The sequence below is a fragment of the Sceloporus occidentalis genome, unplaced genomic scaffold (assembly GCF_023333645.1).
Source record: "Sceloporus occidentalis isolate IW3139 unplaced genomic scaffold, rSceOcc1.0.p SCAF_1, whole genome shotgun sequence".
Lineage (NCBI taxonomy): Eukaryota > Metazoa > Chordata > Lepidosauria > Squamata > Phrynosomatidae > Sceloporus > Sceloporus occidentalis.
The window spans coordinates 317,664,309-317,681,565 of NW_028316981.1; the positions used below are offsets into that span (position 1 = coordinate 317,664,309).

The 17,257-nt window shown below is 44.1% G+C and overlaps 1 protein-coding gene across 9 annotated transcripts in view; it reads left to right on the top strand.

The window, feature by feature from the left end:
* UNC13B (unc-13 homolog B) overlaps window positions 1–17,257 on the top strand; it is a 250,006-nt gene that overhangs the window by 49,859 nt on the left and 182,890 nt on the right. For all 9 annotated transcript variants that reach the window (XM_089498312.1, XM_089498261.1, XM_089498289.1 and 6 more), the window contains exons 5-7: window positions 6,011–6,134; window positions 11,791–11,864; window positions 13,409–13,466. In XM_089498312.1, the coding sequence (XP_089354438.1) occupies window positions 6,011–6,134; window positions 11,791–11,864; window positions 13,409–13,466 (256 nt within the window). The remainder of the gene's footprint in view (window positions 1–6,010; window positions 6,135–11,790; window positions 11,865–13,408; window positions 13,467–17,257) is intronic.

Here is a 17,257-nt window from a genome sequence, read left to right on the forward strand (position 1 = left end):
TTACTCACTCCCTTATTGTTTACTTGCATTTCTTTTGTGCAAGACTTTTCCCTCTTCTTTAGGGCAAGACTTACATTTTCTGAAAGATTTGTTTTCCTGATAACCTCCTTGTTAGGTTCTTGAATTTGGTGGTACTTTTCCTGACCTGAGATGTAAGTTCTTACTGAGATTCGATTACTCTAGTTTTGAGTAACCCTCCAGATGTTCTGGAGAGATTTTGCCCTCTTCAGTCTTAGCCTTGTTTTTCAGTTTCCTTTTCACCAATCCCCTGGTTTTTGAGGAGTATCCTCTTGTGAAATTAAATGTTTCTGTTGTAGTTACATGTATTCTTCCCACAAAGCATGTGGAAGTTCTGTGTTTGGTGTTACTGCTAGGTTCAGCAACACTTGGATCTCTCAATAGGTCCAGGGCATTGCTAAGGAAGAAGTCCAGGGTTGCCTCCCCTCTAGTTGTTTCCATACCCATCTGTTCAAGTACTTTAGGATATCTTGAAATTTCACTTCTTTCTTGTGATCATAAAATGTATTTTTCCAGTCTACACATAATACAGTGGGCTCTTGGTATACGTGGGGGATCCGTTCTGGACCCCCTGCGTATGCCAAAATTCGTGTATGCTCAAGTCTCATTTGTCGCCAATGGCGGTGCGCTTGCACGCGCGCCGCCATTGGGGACAAAAGTCTCCCTCCCTCCCTCTTACCTATCTACCTACTCTCCCTCCCTCCCCCTCCCCCTTCCTGCTTACCGGTTGTGCCGCCGCGCTGCCGCCTCCCACATCCTCGCCGCCTCTGCGGTTTAAGGGCCGGGGGCAGCTTGGAGGCCCAGAGGCCTCCAGGCTGCCTCCGGCCCTTCTTCCACAGCGGCGGGGAGGACGGGGCCTAGCTTCGTCTTCCTTGCCGCCACTGTGGTTCAAGGGCCGGGGGCAGCTTAGAGGCCAAGAGGCCTCGAGGCTGCCCCCGGCCCTTCTTCCGCAGCGACGGGGAGGACGGGGCCTAGCTTTGTCCTCCTCACCGCCACCGCGGTTCAAGGGCCGGGAGCAGCTTGGAGGCCAAGAGGCCTCCAGGCTGCAGCAGGCCCTTGTATGGTGGTGGCGGCGGCGGCGGCGGCGAGGAGGACGAGGCCAAGCTTCGTCCTTCTCGCCACCGCCACCACGAAAGAGCCGGGTGCAGCCTGGAGGCCTCTTGGCCTCCACGAGCAGCACCCGGCCCTTGAACCGCGGTGGCGGCGGAGGAGGCGGTGGCACGGCGACGGAGCAGGTAAGCAGGGAGGGGGAGGGGGAGGGAGGGAGGGTAGGTAGATAGGTGGGAGGGAGGGAGGGAGGGAGGGAGGGAGGGAGGGAGGGAGGGAAAGAAAGAAAGAGGAGGGGAGGAGAGGGACTTTTGTCCCCAATGGTGGTGCGCGTGCACCCACGCTGCAATTGGGGGCAATTTCCCCGGATTTGCCATGCGCGTATGCTCAAATCCGCGCATGGCAAATCCGCGTATAAGGAGGGGCCGACTGTAATTGAAGTCACTCATCACTCTTTCCTGTGCATGCCTCCTCTGACTTCATTTTCTGTGCCTTGAGCACTTTGATTAGGAAGACAATAGCATAAACTTTTCCGTCCTGTGGAATCTTGGATTTATATTTTGTGGAAAGGTATCTAGAATTCTCTGCCAGAGAGCTCTCTTGCCTCTACAGATGCTAGAATTCCACAGAACTAAACCAAACTACTGATGCTAGAATTCTATAGAATTGCAGACATGGCGGTTTAAATGGAATCAGTAGCTTTTTACCAACATAATTGAACTCTCAATTTATCAGAGATGGGACATTTATTTATTATCAGAACAGGGGAAGAAAATGAGTTGCTGTGGTCACCCTGATTCTAAAAGTGAATGGAGCTTCCCATGTCTGTTTATGGCACTACCCTGACCAGCGAAACTGGTGTGTGTGTATATTCTCCTGCTCATTGAGCTGCCTCCATCGTAAGCTGCCCTACTTCTGTAGTCCTGGCTGGTCTTTCTCAGCTGCTACTACAGTTTGCAAAACATTGTGCCTCTCAGAAAGGAGAGATGTAGTGATGGGCGACTTCAGCTATCCTGATATTTGCTGGAAGTCAAACTCAGCCAAATCCTCAAGGTCTAGTAAATTCCTCATTTGCCTTGAAGACAATTTCATTTTCCAAAAGATGGAAGAGGCAACAAGGGGTCAGCTATTTTAGATCTGATCCTAACCAACAAGGATGACTTGGTTAATGGAGTGCAAGTGGTGGGATCCTTAGGTGGAAGTGACCATGTTCTCCTGGAGTTTGTTATACAGTGGAAAGGAGAAGTCAGGCATAGTCAGACACGCATTCTAGACTTTAGGAGAGCGGATTTCACTAAACTTAGAGAAGTATTGAGGGTGATCCTGTGGTCAGAAATACTAAAAGATAAGGGAGTTCAGGACAGATGGGACTTTCTCAAAAGGGAGATACTGAAGGCACAATTTCAAACAGTTCCAGTGAGGAAGAAAAATGGGAGATGTCTCAAGAAACCAGGATGGATGACTAAGGAACTTTCAACCGAGCTAACTTTTAAACAAAACATGTATAAGAAATGGAAAAATGGGGAAATCACCAAAGAGGAATTCAAACAAATAGCTAGCTGGCCTGTGTAGGGGTAAAGTCAGAAAAGCACAGAATGAACTCAGGCTTGCTAGAGAGGTTAAGAACAATAAAAAGGGCCTTTTTGGATATGTCTGCAGCAAAAGGAAGAAGAAGGAAATGGTAGGGCCACTGTGTGGCAAAGATGGCAAAATGCTAACAGAGGATAGAGAAAAGGCAGAATTACTCAACACCTTCTTTGCCTCTGTCTTCTCAGAAAAGGCAAAGGGTGCTCAGCCTGAGGATAATGGAGCAGAGGACAGAATAGGGGAATTTCAGTATAGAATAAGTAAAGAGATAGCAGAGGAATACCTTGTTAATCTAAATGAATTTAAGTCTCCAGGACCAGATGAACTACATCCTAGGGTACTAAAAGAACTGGCAAATGTCATATCAGAGCCATTGGCAATCATCTTTGAAAACTCTTGGAGAAAAGGAGAAATCCCAGCAGACTGGAGGAGGGCAAACGTTGTCCCCATCTTCAAAAAGGGGAAAAAGAGGAACCCGGCAATTATCGTCCAGTTAGTCTGACATCAGTTCTAGGAAAGATTCTGGAGCAGATCATTAAACAGAGAGTCTGTGAACATCTAGAAGGCAATGCCATAATCACAAAAAGTCAACATGGGTTTCAGAGAAACAAGTCATGCCAGACAAACCTAATCTCTTTCTTTCATAAAATTACCATTTTGGTAGATGAAGGGAATGCTGTGGATATAGTATATCTTGATTTCAGTAAGGCCTTTGACAAAGTTTCCCATGACATTCTTGCAAACACGCTTGTAAAATGTGGGCTAGACAAGGTAACTTACATGGATTTGTAATTGGTTGACCGGCCGAACCCAAAGGGTGATCAACAACGGCTTCTCTTCATCCTGGAGAGAAGTGACTAGAGGGGTCCCACAGGGCTCTGACCTGGGCCCAGGGTTATTCAACATCTTTATCAATGACTTGGATGACAGAATTGGGGGCATATTCATCAAATTTGCAGATGGCACCAAATTAGGAGGAATAGCTAATACCCCAGAGGACAGGATCAAAATTCAAAACGACCTGAATAGACTAGAAAGCTGGGCCAAAGCTAACAAAATGAACTTCAACAGGGAGAAATATAAGGTACTGCACTTAGGGCAGAAAAATAAAATGCACAGTTATAGGATGGGGGACACCTGGCTGAATGAAACTACATGTGAAAGGGATCTGGGAGTCCAAGTAGACCACAAGTTGAACATGAGTCAACAGTGTGATGCAGCAGCTAAAAAGGCCAAAGCATCACAAATCATCAATAGAAGTATAGTGTCTAGATCAAAAGAAGTAATAGCGCCAGTGTATTCTGCTTTGGTCAGACCTGGAATATTGTGCCCAGTCCTGGGCACCACAATTGAAAAAGGACATTGAGAAACTGGAGCGTGTTCAAAGGAGGGCAACTAAAATGGTGAAGGGTCAGGAAACCATGCCCTGTGAGGAACAACTTAGGGAGCTGTGGATGTTTAACCTGGAGAAGAGATGGTTAAGAGGTGATATGATAGCCCTATTTAAGTATTTGAAGGGATGTCATATTGAGGAGGGAAGAAGCATGTTTTCTGCTTGTTCAGAGAACAGGACCTGGAACAATGGATGCAAGGTACAGGAAAAGAGATTCCACCTCAACATCGGGAGGAACTTCCTGACAGTTAGGGCTGTTCGACAGTGGAACAAACTCCCTCGGAGTGTAGTGGAGTCTCCTTCTTTGGAGGTCTTCAAACAGAGGCTGGATGGCCATCTGTCGGGGATGCTTTGATTGTGATTTCCTGCATGGCAGGGGGTTGGACTGGATGGCCCTTGTGGTCTCTTCCAATTCTATGATTCTGTGTGTGATTCGGTTACTGGGGTCTACAAGGACCCTGTGAATGGGAATGGAGGTCAGCTGAGCTCTCTGGGAATGGAGAGGTGTTTTTTTAAAAAAAAAAAAATCAGGAGAGTGGGCAAGAAAGTATGGGGTTAAAGGAAAGGATGTTGTTAAAAGGCTCCCCTGCCAGGGTCTGAGTCACAAAGAGCTTGGCTCAGTGTGTCCTTTTCAGCCCCTGGTGTATATGTGGGTGAGGCGGGGAGCGGTAACAGGAATGAAATTTCACTCCTCTCTGCACCACAAAGGGCTACAGCACCCTCAAAGCAACTGAAATTCAGCTATAAAATCAAGCCTGGAATTGACCTAATATCTCTTCTGGTTTCTGTTTCTGAGGTTTTAGGGACTGCTTTTAAAGTTGGGGGAGACCTGGGTTCCCTGTTTGTGAACTCACCACTTTTGGAGGTCTGTAGGAACAGTTTGTGACCTCTTTGGCGTGTTTTTCCCCCACCTCCCCCCCATGTTGTTTTAGGTAAATGGGTTGGGAGAAGGATGCAGAAGGCTTGGAGGGGCCACATTATCTCCACTCCTCTTGCTAAACTCGGAGGTGGGCAACTTCTGTGGGACTTGAGGGTCATTCTTTCTTGCTCCTCAACAACCAGTAGGACAGTGGACCATGCCACTACTGATTTTACCATCAAATTTGGTGATGTGGCAAGCAAAAAACCCCCCAACACTACCACTGGCCCACTCCTTAACCACTGAATAAATAAAAAAAGCATCATTCAGTCTCTCTTGTTTAAAGGCACTTGATTCTCTGGTGCGGACAATGTTCTGGTGCAGTCCTTTAAAGATATGCATCAGGACATCCACACATACAGCAAAAATCTCTCCCTTTCTCTCCATAAAATCAAGTAGTATTTTTTAAAAATTACAAAGAACAAAAAAATCCACCATAAACTTATGTGTTCATTACAGACATGTTGGAGAAGCATGTTGCAGGGGAGGGAGAATGCCAGGATGTTATTTCATTTCAGGGTATTGTATCTGACTGTGAGTTCCTGCATGGCAGGGGGTTGGACTGGGTGGTCCTTGTGGTCTTGTCCAACTCTATGATTCTATGTCCAGCATTTGATAGATCACCATGAATCAAGAGAATGACAGGTTTTCTGCAAATCCCTTTCTACAACAATCTGTGCCTGTGTACACAGCAGTTTCTCACACTCTCTCCCAGCTCTGGAACTTTCCCTAATGTTGAGTGGGAGAGCTTGTGCTCTAAACTGTTTATTAGCCTCTTAGTGATTTTACTCATAAACTGTCTTATTTCCAAGAGGGCCCCTTTTGTCTGTGGAGGAGGCTTAGCTTTGAATCTGCCGGTAAAAGTAATCCTGCAAAGCTCTTGTAGCCACTGAGTTGCAGGGCTCTTGATGGCAGTGATATCTGATTGAGTGGAAGCTTGAGTCTCTCTTTTTGAGATTGTTCCCTTGCCATGCCTGATGGTGATTTCAACCAGCTGAGCATTGGAAGGATGCATGTGCATGATGTGTCTTTTTCTGTTTTTCCAGGAAGGTCCAGGGGAATGGTCCACACTGGAGGCGGAGGTCTTGATGAAGGGCCATGAAGTCTGTGGCACTAAAAACCCAACACCTCACACGATTTTGTTGGATACAAGATTTGAGTTACCTTTTGGTGAGTGGGACTGACCAACTGCAGCAGCAGGCAACCCCCCCCCCCCGAAGATCAAAGACTTGGCTGTTCCCTTTGTTCCCTTGATGCTCATCCACACTGCCAGTATATTTTTAATAGTGGCTTCCTTTCATAGTTAATGCCAATTCAAATGGACTGAGGAGGCTGCATTGAATAGTAGGTCTCTTCCCGGCCCTGGGGTTTGCTTCTGACGCAGCAGCATGTTAAATATGGGAAATGTGTTAATGGAGGGGGCAGGTAGCTTATTTTGAGCTGCTTAGAAAGTGGGTGTGCTCAAATCAGAGCTGCTCCGTGTGTGCAAGTGAACTGATGGATGTAAAGCCTATGAACATCCAATTCAGGGATGGTGGGTTGTACTTTCTTGCATTGTCTAGAGCAGAGAATTTTGCTGAAGCATAGGTGTATAGATATGGCCACTCTCCTTGACTTCTGTGGTTGAAGTCTGTCCTGCTTGGATTGTGTGTATGTGTGTGTTACAGATCTGGGAAGCTGCCAAACCAGGTGTCAAAGTTCCTCACACTGTGAGGCAGGGATGGGAATCATCTGCCCCCCTTCAGATGTGGTTGGACTGCAAATCCCAGCAGTCCTACTACTCAGCATAGTCAAGAGTGAGGAATCCTGGGAATTATGGTCTCACAGCCTTTGGAGAGCTGCATGTTTTCCACCCCAGGTCTAGGGCTCTATTAGGATTTTTCAGAATGTTGGGGCTTGTCATGGGGGCATTTCAGGTGAATCCTAAAAGAGGCAGTAGGTAAGGAGTAGGGTGTTTTAGACTTTTTAAAATTTTATTGTAATGTTTTTTAAATCTGTGTGCCACCTTGGGTCCCTTTGGGGAGAAAGGCGGCGCGTGCGTGCACACGCACACACACACACACACAATAAAAATAGGGTGTAAGGCATATCCATAGTTCATAGTTATTTGAGCTGTTCTATGAGAGCAGAGGAAGAAGACTGGAGCCTTTTTATTCTCCTTCTCCTTCCCCTTCTCTCTGTGTTTTTTAAAAGCAAAACACTTTTTTTCTTTTTTTAAAAAAGAAGAGAATTGTAAGACTTTCTTCTTCCCCCCGACCATTTTAGAGCTCCCAAATAGTAGCCCTTAAAATGACATTAAAACACCCACTCTCAAACTGACGATGGCAAGTGGGGTAGAGAGTTTGGAGGCAGCCATTTCATTTCTTCAAATGGGTAGCACATTTATTTCTCAGTGGGTCCTCGGTGCCAGAGCCTGGCTATATTATGAACCTTTTGTTCTTATCTGGATAGGGAAGGTAGCAATTGACATGGCTCACACAAAACTTTGCCACCCCCTCCATCCAGAGCTTCAACCTTGCTGGCAAGTTCAACCTGCTGACCCATAGGACTGTGGGTTAAAGTGAGTGAGGATCAGGAAAGTGTCCCAGTAGGCAAGCTGAGGGAAGTATTTTCCCCTGGAAGTGTAGTAGGGAAGTGTAGGAGGAAATGGCACAAATCTGGGTGAGGCCTCAGGGACATGGACCCAGGAGGCCCCATCATTCAACCTACAGTCCTTTTTGTTGCCCAGCTCTTTTGTAGAGGGCTTCCACCCATGTTCAGCTTCTGCTTGCACTGAGAAATCTTTGTCTTTCATTTCCCAGGCGACAGCGTTCCTCCCTCTGTGATAAGATGGACGTGGCCAAAGTGGTATATGTGTGTGCCTTTGGTTCTGTGTGTTTGCTAAGGGAGGGACCATTTGGCTTAATGGCCTCCAAGCCTCTCCTTGAGATCTTTCCTGAAAGGCTTGAGGACAGCATCACTTTGTGTGGGACTTGTTGCATGTTTGCAGTGGCATTAGCAAAACAAACAGTCTCTAGGTCCCAGAGATTTGAGCCTGGGCATGTCACATCAAGAAATGTGTTGTGGTGGAAATGAATCCAGGAGCCTCAACTGTGCTTTGACTCTTGGGGTGTTCCCTCTTTCTCTATGTGGGAACCCTAAGCAGTGGAAGGTTGAGAAGAAGATTCTTTCTTTCCTTCTTTTCAAAGCACATCATTTCTGGCCTTGGACTTGTACGGCATATATATAGTACAGTCGACCCTTCTTATACACGGATTTTTTATACACGGATTCAAGCATACACGGATGGAAAATGTTCCAAAAAAGTATAAATTTACCTTGATTTTCCATTTTTTATAAGGGACACTATTTTGCTATGTCATTATATTTAATGGGACTTGAGCATACAAGGATTTTGTTATACACGGGGGATCTTGGAACCAAACCCCAGCGTATAACAAGGGTCCACTGTAGTTCTAAAGCTAGAAGGAATGTGTCTTGATTTTTGAGGTTTTATTCCAAATTACTGCTTCTGAAAGTAACCTATTGGATTTCTCTGGGAAACCTCCAGGTAGGGCCCAGTCTCTAGAAATCACTCAGGGGAATTATGGCCCGGGGTATGAATTTTGCTCTCTAGTCTGCTGTCCTCTTCTCCAACCTGCCTGCATTTTCCTGACCCTCTTACCCCAAATTCCCAACACATTGAAACTAAAATCTTCAAAGGGGAATAGTTTATGTACAATCTGGGCTTTCTTAACTCCTCAGAGAACCAGCCAGAATACAAATTTCGGTGCTGCTGATGTTTTCTTCTGGGAGTAGCTCATGGACATAGCAGTTTTTCTGCCTTGGTCCTGTCACGTGTGCTCTCACTCAAGTGACTTCTCAGTATGGTTGCAGACCTGGGACATGAAACCAGAGTGAAGCCTGAAAATTGTTGCTACAAGGTTACTGTCATCCTGCCTCAGGGCTCTGCCTCTCTGTCTCCCTTGTTCTTGTGTCCTCCACTACCAGTCCTCCAGCATATTCAGCAAGCTGCAGGGGTTTAATTCATAGATTCATAGAATCATAAAATTGGAAGATACATCAAGGGCCATCCAGTCCAACCCCCTGCCATACAGCAACTCTCAATCAGAGCATCCCTGACAGATGCCCATCCAGCCTCTGCTTAAAGGCCTCCAAAGAAGGAGGCTTCACCACTCTCTGAGGAAGGAGCGTGTTCCACTGTCAAATAGCTCTTACTGTCAGGAAGTTCCTCCTAATGTTTAGGTGGAATCTCTTTTCCTCTAGTTTCTTCTAGTTTGAATCCATTGCTCCAGGTCCTGTTCTCTGGAGCAGCAGAAAAAAGTTTGCTCCATCCTCAATATGACAATATGAATTTTTCACTAACTTTATTGTTGAAAGAGGCAACAAATAATACTGATAATACCGCACCCCATGTCTCCTGATGATTTCTCCCAGCAGCTTCATGTAAATGTTGAACAGAATGGAGGACAGAATGACGCCCTGAGGGATGCCAGATATCAGCTCTCTTTTAGAAGAGCAGCTGTCCACCAGCATCACCATCTGGAACCTTCCCAAGAGGTAGGAACGGAACCACTGCAAAGCAGAGCTTCCAATTCCCAAATCCCTCAGTCGTTCCAGATGGTATCGAAGGCCGCTGAGATGTCCAAAATCACCAACAGGGTCACACTTCCCCTGTTGATGCCCAGATGGAGATCACCGACTAAGGCGACTATGGCAGTCTCAACTCTGTAGCCTGCCCTGAAGCCAGTTTGAAATGGGTCCAGATAATCGGCTTCATTCAAGACAACCTGGAGTTGGAAGGCAACTGCTCTCTTGATCACTTTGCCCAAGAATGGTAAAAGGGAGACTGATCTATAATTATTTCTCACCAGGGAATCCAGGGAGGGTTTTTTCAAAAGCAGTCTAACAACCGCTTGCTTTAATTTCGATGGAAATCTTCCCTCCCTGAGGGATGCATTTATTATAGACCGTAGTAATGCTTTTGTTGCATCCCCTCCATGGGTGGTCAGCCATGATGGGCAAGGATCGAGGGGGCATGTTGTCTTCCTAACACTTCCAAGAATCTTGTCCACTTCATTGGTATTTACAAACTCAAGATGATCCAGTCTAACATAGTCCACAGAGTCACTGGACAACTCTCTTTCTGTTTCTGTTATAATGCCCGCTTCGAGATCAGCCCTTATCTGAGAGATTTTATCTGCAAAGAAGTCATTAAAAGCATCACAGAAGGCTTTAGTTGGTTCCAATAATAAATTTATGGTGGGAGGCAATTGGGTTAACACTTTAACCACTCTTTAACATAAATATATATGTTAAATTTCCACATTCAAAAAGAAATCCTGAATGCAGGTTGCAGTGAAATCAAGATAAAAGATAAGATCATATAATGGCATCAAAACTGTACAAATAATAGAATGATTAATTGACAAGCTGGAGTCCCTGACATTGTTGGCAGTCAGGAAAAAGCTCTGGTAAGCCAACAAGTCCTCAGCTGCGAGCCGAACCTGTCCAGGTGGGAACCTGTGTAATCTCCGTTGATCCAGGTGGCTAACTTTCAAGGGCCTACCTGCCACCCTCTGCCTATTCATAAACCCTTTGTTTGAACTGTGGGACGATGTGTGTGTGTGTGTATGCATGTTTTAGGTTTATGTTTGTTTATTTGCATTTGTTACTCACCTGCCTAAATGAACTCCCTAGGCAACATAAATAGGTCTACCTGAAAACAAAATAAAATGACAAGTGGAAAATTACAGTCCAATTTCACTTTAAAAACCAGAATCAAGAGGAAGAATAAAAACATGACATGCCAAACATAAGTGAATGAACAGTGACATCCAGAATTCACAAAACAGTGAACCCTTTATTGGGCCAACTGAAATGTACAGGCTTATAAAGTGCCTCTGGCTTCTTCATCAGGCAAAGGTATTAAAAGTCATACAGGGGAAAGGAAAATATAATGATCTTAAGGTCGCAGGCCTACATTTTGTCATGATATTGTTGATGTTGTTCTTATTTAAGATGGTATGGAGGTATATCCATGCAGGAAGAGGTCATTCCTCCCTTTTGGTCCTGTGAGCTCTGGGAGACAAAGAGTCATGAAGTCCGGGAAATAAAATTTAAATTCCATTAGCATCACAAAAGGAACCCTTCTTTGTGATCCAGGTTGTCTCTGTCCTGTGCAAAGCTACTCATCCCCTTCTTTGGCAGAGAACATTGTATTTCTCAAGAAGATTCTGTGTTGTAGCATTTGGAAAACTTTTAGCTGATGTTTAGGTAAAACATGCCAATTGCAGTCCCAGTTTTAAAGAGGTTTTACCTTAGTTGGAAGCAAAAACCTCAACAAGTTGAGTCCTAGTCTCTTGGTTCCCTTTAGGATCCCCTGTTGTGGCTGAAATGGAAAGAGGAAAGAGACTGAGCAAAGGAATAGAAAGAATTAAAACAACCTCATAAATGCTTTTTTTTAAAAAATGGAGAGATTAATTAATAATGTTAGTACCCATAATATAATACCAAGAATATTAGTATGGGGACATGAGACTAGACCATCTCTGTAGCAGCCCATCAGGGATGGAACTCTCTCCCAAGGAAGATCTGCCAGGACTTTCCGGCAAGTGGTCAAAGCTATTGCTGTATTCTACCTGGTCTTTCCTTTTTCAAATCAGTTTTTGAAAGCTTGATCTGTTTTACAAGGATGTTTTAAAAATGTATTGAGTGCTACATCACTTGGGAACCCTGTTGGCTAGAAAAGTGTTTAATAAACATTTTTAAACTATGTAAACTAGCATGCACACATACATACATGCTTGTGATTGCTGTTCTGCAGACATTCCAGAGGAAGAAGCAAAATACTGGACCAGGAAGTTAAAGCAGATCAACTCCTTTGAGGAAGATGATGAGGTGGGTATGCTTGCTCTGTATGGCACATTTCTGATTTGGGACAGCTCCTTGTGTTTGGGAGGGAGGAACTTGTGTTGCTGGAGGACTACTTCAGCCTTTCCTCACTGTTGCCAGTGCTTTTAGGAACAGGAGTCCAGCAAGGACAGGAAGGCCACACATTCATGCCCATCCCTGACATGACAGATAATGAAACTGTACATCAAAAGGAAGAACATGTGAGAAAGGGCAAAACGGGCAGCTAAAGAAAATGGGGTGGTGGCTGGCCCTGGGGAAACCAGCTCCCTGCCACTCTGAAGTCAGCACCTCCTCTTGCCAGCTGTCTCTACTGGCTTGCCATTCACTCTCAAGCTAACGCTGCTTGGAGAAAGAGATAGAGACGGTATTGCGAGTGCAGAGGCAGGAGTGGCCTGCAGCTGTGGCTGGCTGAAGCCTTGGGCTGCCCAGAATGACCAGAGTGATACTTCCCATCCGTGGACAGGCACGGTGGGACCTCTCTGGGTGGTATACATTTTGAGATCATCTGAGGTTCCTTTTTCCTTCTTGTCTTCTTTTTTTTTTTTAATGTCTAATGTTTTCATCTCCAAAGCAGGAGGCAGTTTACAACAATGATGAAAGCAATAGAATTGCAAAACCATAGGGATCCCAGTGTAAAAATCCATTTCCTCCCTGATCATTTCATCTCCCTTATCCAGTTGAAAATTGTGCAGATTTCGGGAATATCCTGGCAGAGCAACATGTATGAATTAGAGATTTGGATTATGCAATTCCTTGTTAATTAATTAATTAATTAATTAAATTTCTGTGTTGCCTTTTTCCCAGAGCAGGACCCAGGGCAGCTCATAAAATGAACCAGCATAATTTTTTTTAATTCATTCAATAAAATTAAAATACAGAGCACATTGAAAGCAGATAAAAGTACATTTCATATAAACTTCCAAGCAGTTTGTCACTCTAAATAACACCAATTATCTTTTTCTTATCTTAACCATGACATATTCTCTGACATTCCCCAATCCTATAGTACTACAGTTTTAAATTATGTAAAGATATATAAAGATATGTATAGATAAATTGCTCCTCCTTCCATGGCATAGAAATCTTAATATTTAAAATTTTACATACATCTCTTCTATTCGTCTTGGATGTGTTTGCTATCTATTGATAGACAAAATAAAATATAATTAATGTTATTATATCCTTATATTATGTTCAAATATAACATAATATTAACTGGCTAAAACTTTAAGCACATTTAAAATTACATTAAAACAATAGATTGCACACAGTGTAGAATCATTAACAAGCATACCACAATTAAAACACATGGAGATACACCAATCCTTGCTTAGGAAGCGTGTTTCAGTGTGCTGTTAGGGGCCTTTTAGGAGCAGTAGGTCAGGACTCTGAGCCAGGTGTCCAAAAGCTTTGGCCTCGAGGAGCATAAGTGAGTGTGAGCAATGAAGCATGATAGTGGGTCTGCCTCTGTGGCTCAGGTAGGCACCAGCTCCTGAAAACTGTTTTACTATGTTTCTTATCTGTCTCAGCATTCGTATGGGGAAGAAGTTGAGAACCAGCTGCTGCCTACCGCTGCCTCCCAGTGTTGTAAGTGGGAATTTCCTCTTTTAAGTATTTTGCATCTAATTTCATGTTCTGTTCTTCCCTTTTGTTCCATGGTAGAAAAAAAGAGGTACATTGTGCTGACTTTGTAAAAGTACATGAGAGCTTTAGAAAAGCTGTGTCTATATGCCAGCAATCCCCTACCAGCCAGTTGCACTCAAGACATTTTGTTCCAGTTTAGTCCAAAATACAGGGAGAGGTGGGATACAGATTAATAATAATAATAATAATAATAATAATAATAATAATAATAATGATGCAGAGGAACATGATCTCCGAATGCAACCAATGAGGTTGAAAATATGTATGTAAGCCACTAAGATAGGAACTCGCTTCGCTAAAACATTTTCTGTTGCTGTTGACAGCGTTCCTGGGTGCACAAAATCAGTCACATCGAAACACTAGTGGGCCACCCACTAGTGTGAACATCATGGCCTTGATGAGTCCAGAGGAGAAAGGATGGTTTAGAATTTCTTAATTGTTTACAATTTCCATTCAGTTACCCAAGAGTTTGTCAAGTGCCTTCTGATGTTTATGGGATAGAGTTCCTGCTGGGTGAGGATGGGGGACCATTTGGTGTGTGGAGCCCAAATTGCCTTTTGTTTAAGCGTTGGTTCCGTCTTACTAAAGTCAATGTACCCAGCCTCCCCAACCACCCCCACAGGAGTCACTGGTGGAGGTGGAGAAAGTGATGCACATACTTGTCATGCAAGACGAATGGCAAAGCTAAACCTCTTACCCTCCTCTTTGCATTTGGTTTAATAAAAGGTTGTATGTTTTTTTTCCTTTGAAAGGGGGCACATTCGTTTTTTTGTACTGTCGGATTTCCATCTCTGCAGGAGATCCGTTCCAGATCTCCCCCCTCCCTCAATACCAAAATCTGTATGTGCTCCAGTCCCATTTTAATGGCTGTGTGCTGCTCATGCACCTGCTGTGCGCACGTGTGCCATTAAGAAAAATGGTTTGCCATCAATGAATGGTTAACTCCACAGATCGCAAGTCCACCAATACGGTGGGTGGACTGTAATTTGGATGGCTCCAGTGTTTCCTTAATAAACATCAGACTCTGGATCTCTGAGCAAGTCTCCGCTCAGCCTTTAAGGGAGCCTTGAGTATTTAGATATTACACACTGCCAGTTGCTTATCCACTAGGCTGATTAGAGGCTCCCTTCAAAGAGGTTAACATTAGCCATTGTTAATTACTCTTTTGCTAGAGAGACAAATTAATCATCTAGTAGCTTAATCACTTTGTCTTTAAAATACCTGAATGAGGTTGCAGGAACTCAGGGTCTGAGTATGGGGAATTTGGAAATTTTTGCAAACAAGGCTAAATAAATGCATTGTGACATTATCATGTCTTCCCACCCCTGGGTTTAAAAACTGAAATGCACATTAATGAGAGAAGGACAGTGGCTTAATTGTGCTTTAAATCCCACATGAAACTGAGCAGAAGAGACAATGATTCAGTTTGCTGCATTAGCCAGTTCCAGGCCCTGCAGGGCTGGATATGGCCAAGCTAATGGATGGCAAGGGAGTGGAGGAGAAACCTTTGCAGTTCATTAAAATTACTCCATCCAGTGATGTAAGGTGCTCTCTGCAGTGGTTGTAGAACATGGAGTTCTAAAACCTATAGCAGTCATCTCCCAGCCAGCTGCCTCCCAGGTGTAAGGGACTAAATCTTTCATCAGCCCCAGCAAACCTGGCTGATGATGAGAGATCAAGTGCACTGATGAAGCATCTGGAGTAGGATAGGGTAAGGGAAGTATGATGTAAGATGTCAAGGCCTCTTTCAACATGAGGAAGGAGCTATTTTCAATCCAAAAGAAGTTTAATGGGCCTATTGTCCAGTTTACATTTATCAATTGTAGTATGATGGATTCTTTTGGTCGGCAAAGGTAATAGCCCTCCGTTTTCTAACAGGCTTACCCTGGTGACTGCAGCCACTCACTCACAAACCATAAGGTTGTGAGTTCAATTCCAGCCAGGGGATCCAGGTCAACTCAGCCTGGCATCCTTCCGACGTTGCTAAAATCAGTATCCAGCTTGTTGGGGGCAATTAGCTTACACATTGTAAACCACTTAGGGAGTGCTTAAATGCACTGATAGGCAGTGTAGAAATGTACTACTATTGCTATATTGTCTAGAGGCTGGGGGAAAGAAGTCTTTAGTTGTTTCCAGTCTAATCTGTCTAGGAAGGGAGTTCCTAAGTCTGGGAACAACCACATCCCCATCAGACTGTGAAGGTTGTGGGACAGAAAGATGTGTCTCCCCACAGAGATCTCAAAACCCATGAAGGCTCATACAGGAGATTTTTGGGATTATTTCCATGTTCTTTACCTTGATTTATATGACAAACTTAAAATATATTTTTTAAAAAGGTGAGACCTAAATAATAAGCCTGCAACATCTTATTCTATGGAGGAACACAGCCACACTAAATGTACGTGTGTGTGTGTGTGTGTGCGCGCGCACCATCAAATCACTTGTTGACCTACTGTGACACATGAGTTTTTCAGAGGGTTTTCTTAGGCAAAGAATCCTCAAAAGGGTTTTTGTTTTTTTGTTTTTGCCAGTTCCTTCCTCTGAATTAGATCCTGTAGCATCTGATACTTTTTGGCAGTCTCCCATTCAAATACTAATCAGAGCTGACCCTGCTTAGCTTCCAAGATCATATGGGATCTGGTGCCTTTAGGATGTTTAGGTCTCAAACGTGTATATTTTGGACAGTGGTAAATGTACATTGATGCATGGCTCAAGAAAGATTGCTTGTAAATGGTCTTTGGTGGCCAGAAATCTGCCATTTCGCATTATGTCAGAGTCTTCTGAGTGTTTCTGAAAGCTGGGCTTCCCAACCCTTCCTAGCTGCTAGCAGTGTCGACTCCCATTACAGTCTGAGGTGAGTCACTCTTCCCACTCCCAACAAGCTTGTCTTTTCCAGTTGGTCACTCAGAGAGAACACAAAATGGCACAGGCAGATGTTTGGCTTTGTTAAGACAATCTATTTCAGCTCTTACCGCTTACACGTTTGAGACTCCAGGAATGACTGTGGGCTGGGAGTTGTTAGAACAAAATTGGGTGGCAGATGGGATGGGGAATTGTGAAGTCGAAGGCTATCATGGCCAGCATCCATAGGTTTTTTTGTGTGTTTTGTTGGGGGCTATGTGGTTGTGTTCTGGAAGAGTTTATTCCTGACGTTTCACCAGCATCTGTGGCTGGCATCTTCAGAGAATGCCGGCATGGAAGTGAGTGGAGTATATATATATACACACACGCACACGCACACGCACACACACACACACTGTGACTCTTGGTTTAGAGCATGCAATTTACATGTTAATCTGTGTATTGTTCTGTTGTTGAATGGCAAGGCCTCAGGGGATCTGTTTAATTAGTGATCCATTGTCTGCTGGGAAGCCCCCCTGACCCTGGGTGGTTTTCATTTACATTTGCTGGATCTTGATTTTGGTATTTTTCAGGACTGGTAGCCAAACTTTGTTTACTTTAAGGCGTTTTTCTTTCCTGTTGAAGTTGTCCAGGTGTTTGTGGATTCCAACGGCTTCCCTGTGCATTCTGGCCCAATAGTTGTTGGCATGGTCCAGAATTTTAGTGTTTTCAAATAGCATTTTATGCCCAGGATGTTTATAACGTGTTCTGCTACTGCTGAATTTTCTGGCTAACCCTGATGCTGGCAAAATATTAGGAAGAAACTCTTCCAGATCATGGCCACATAGCCCAAAAACCCACAAAAAACTAGGGATGGGGAGTTGTTTCTCATT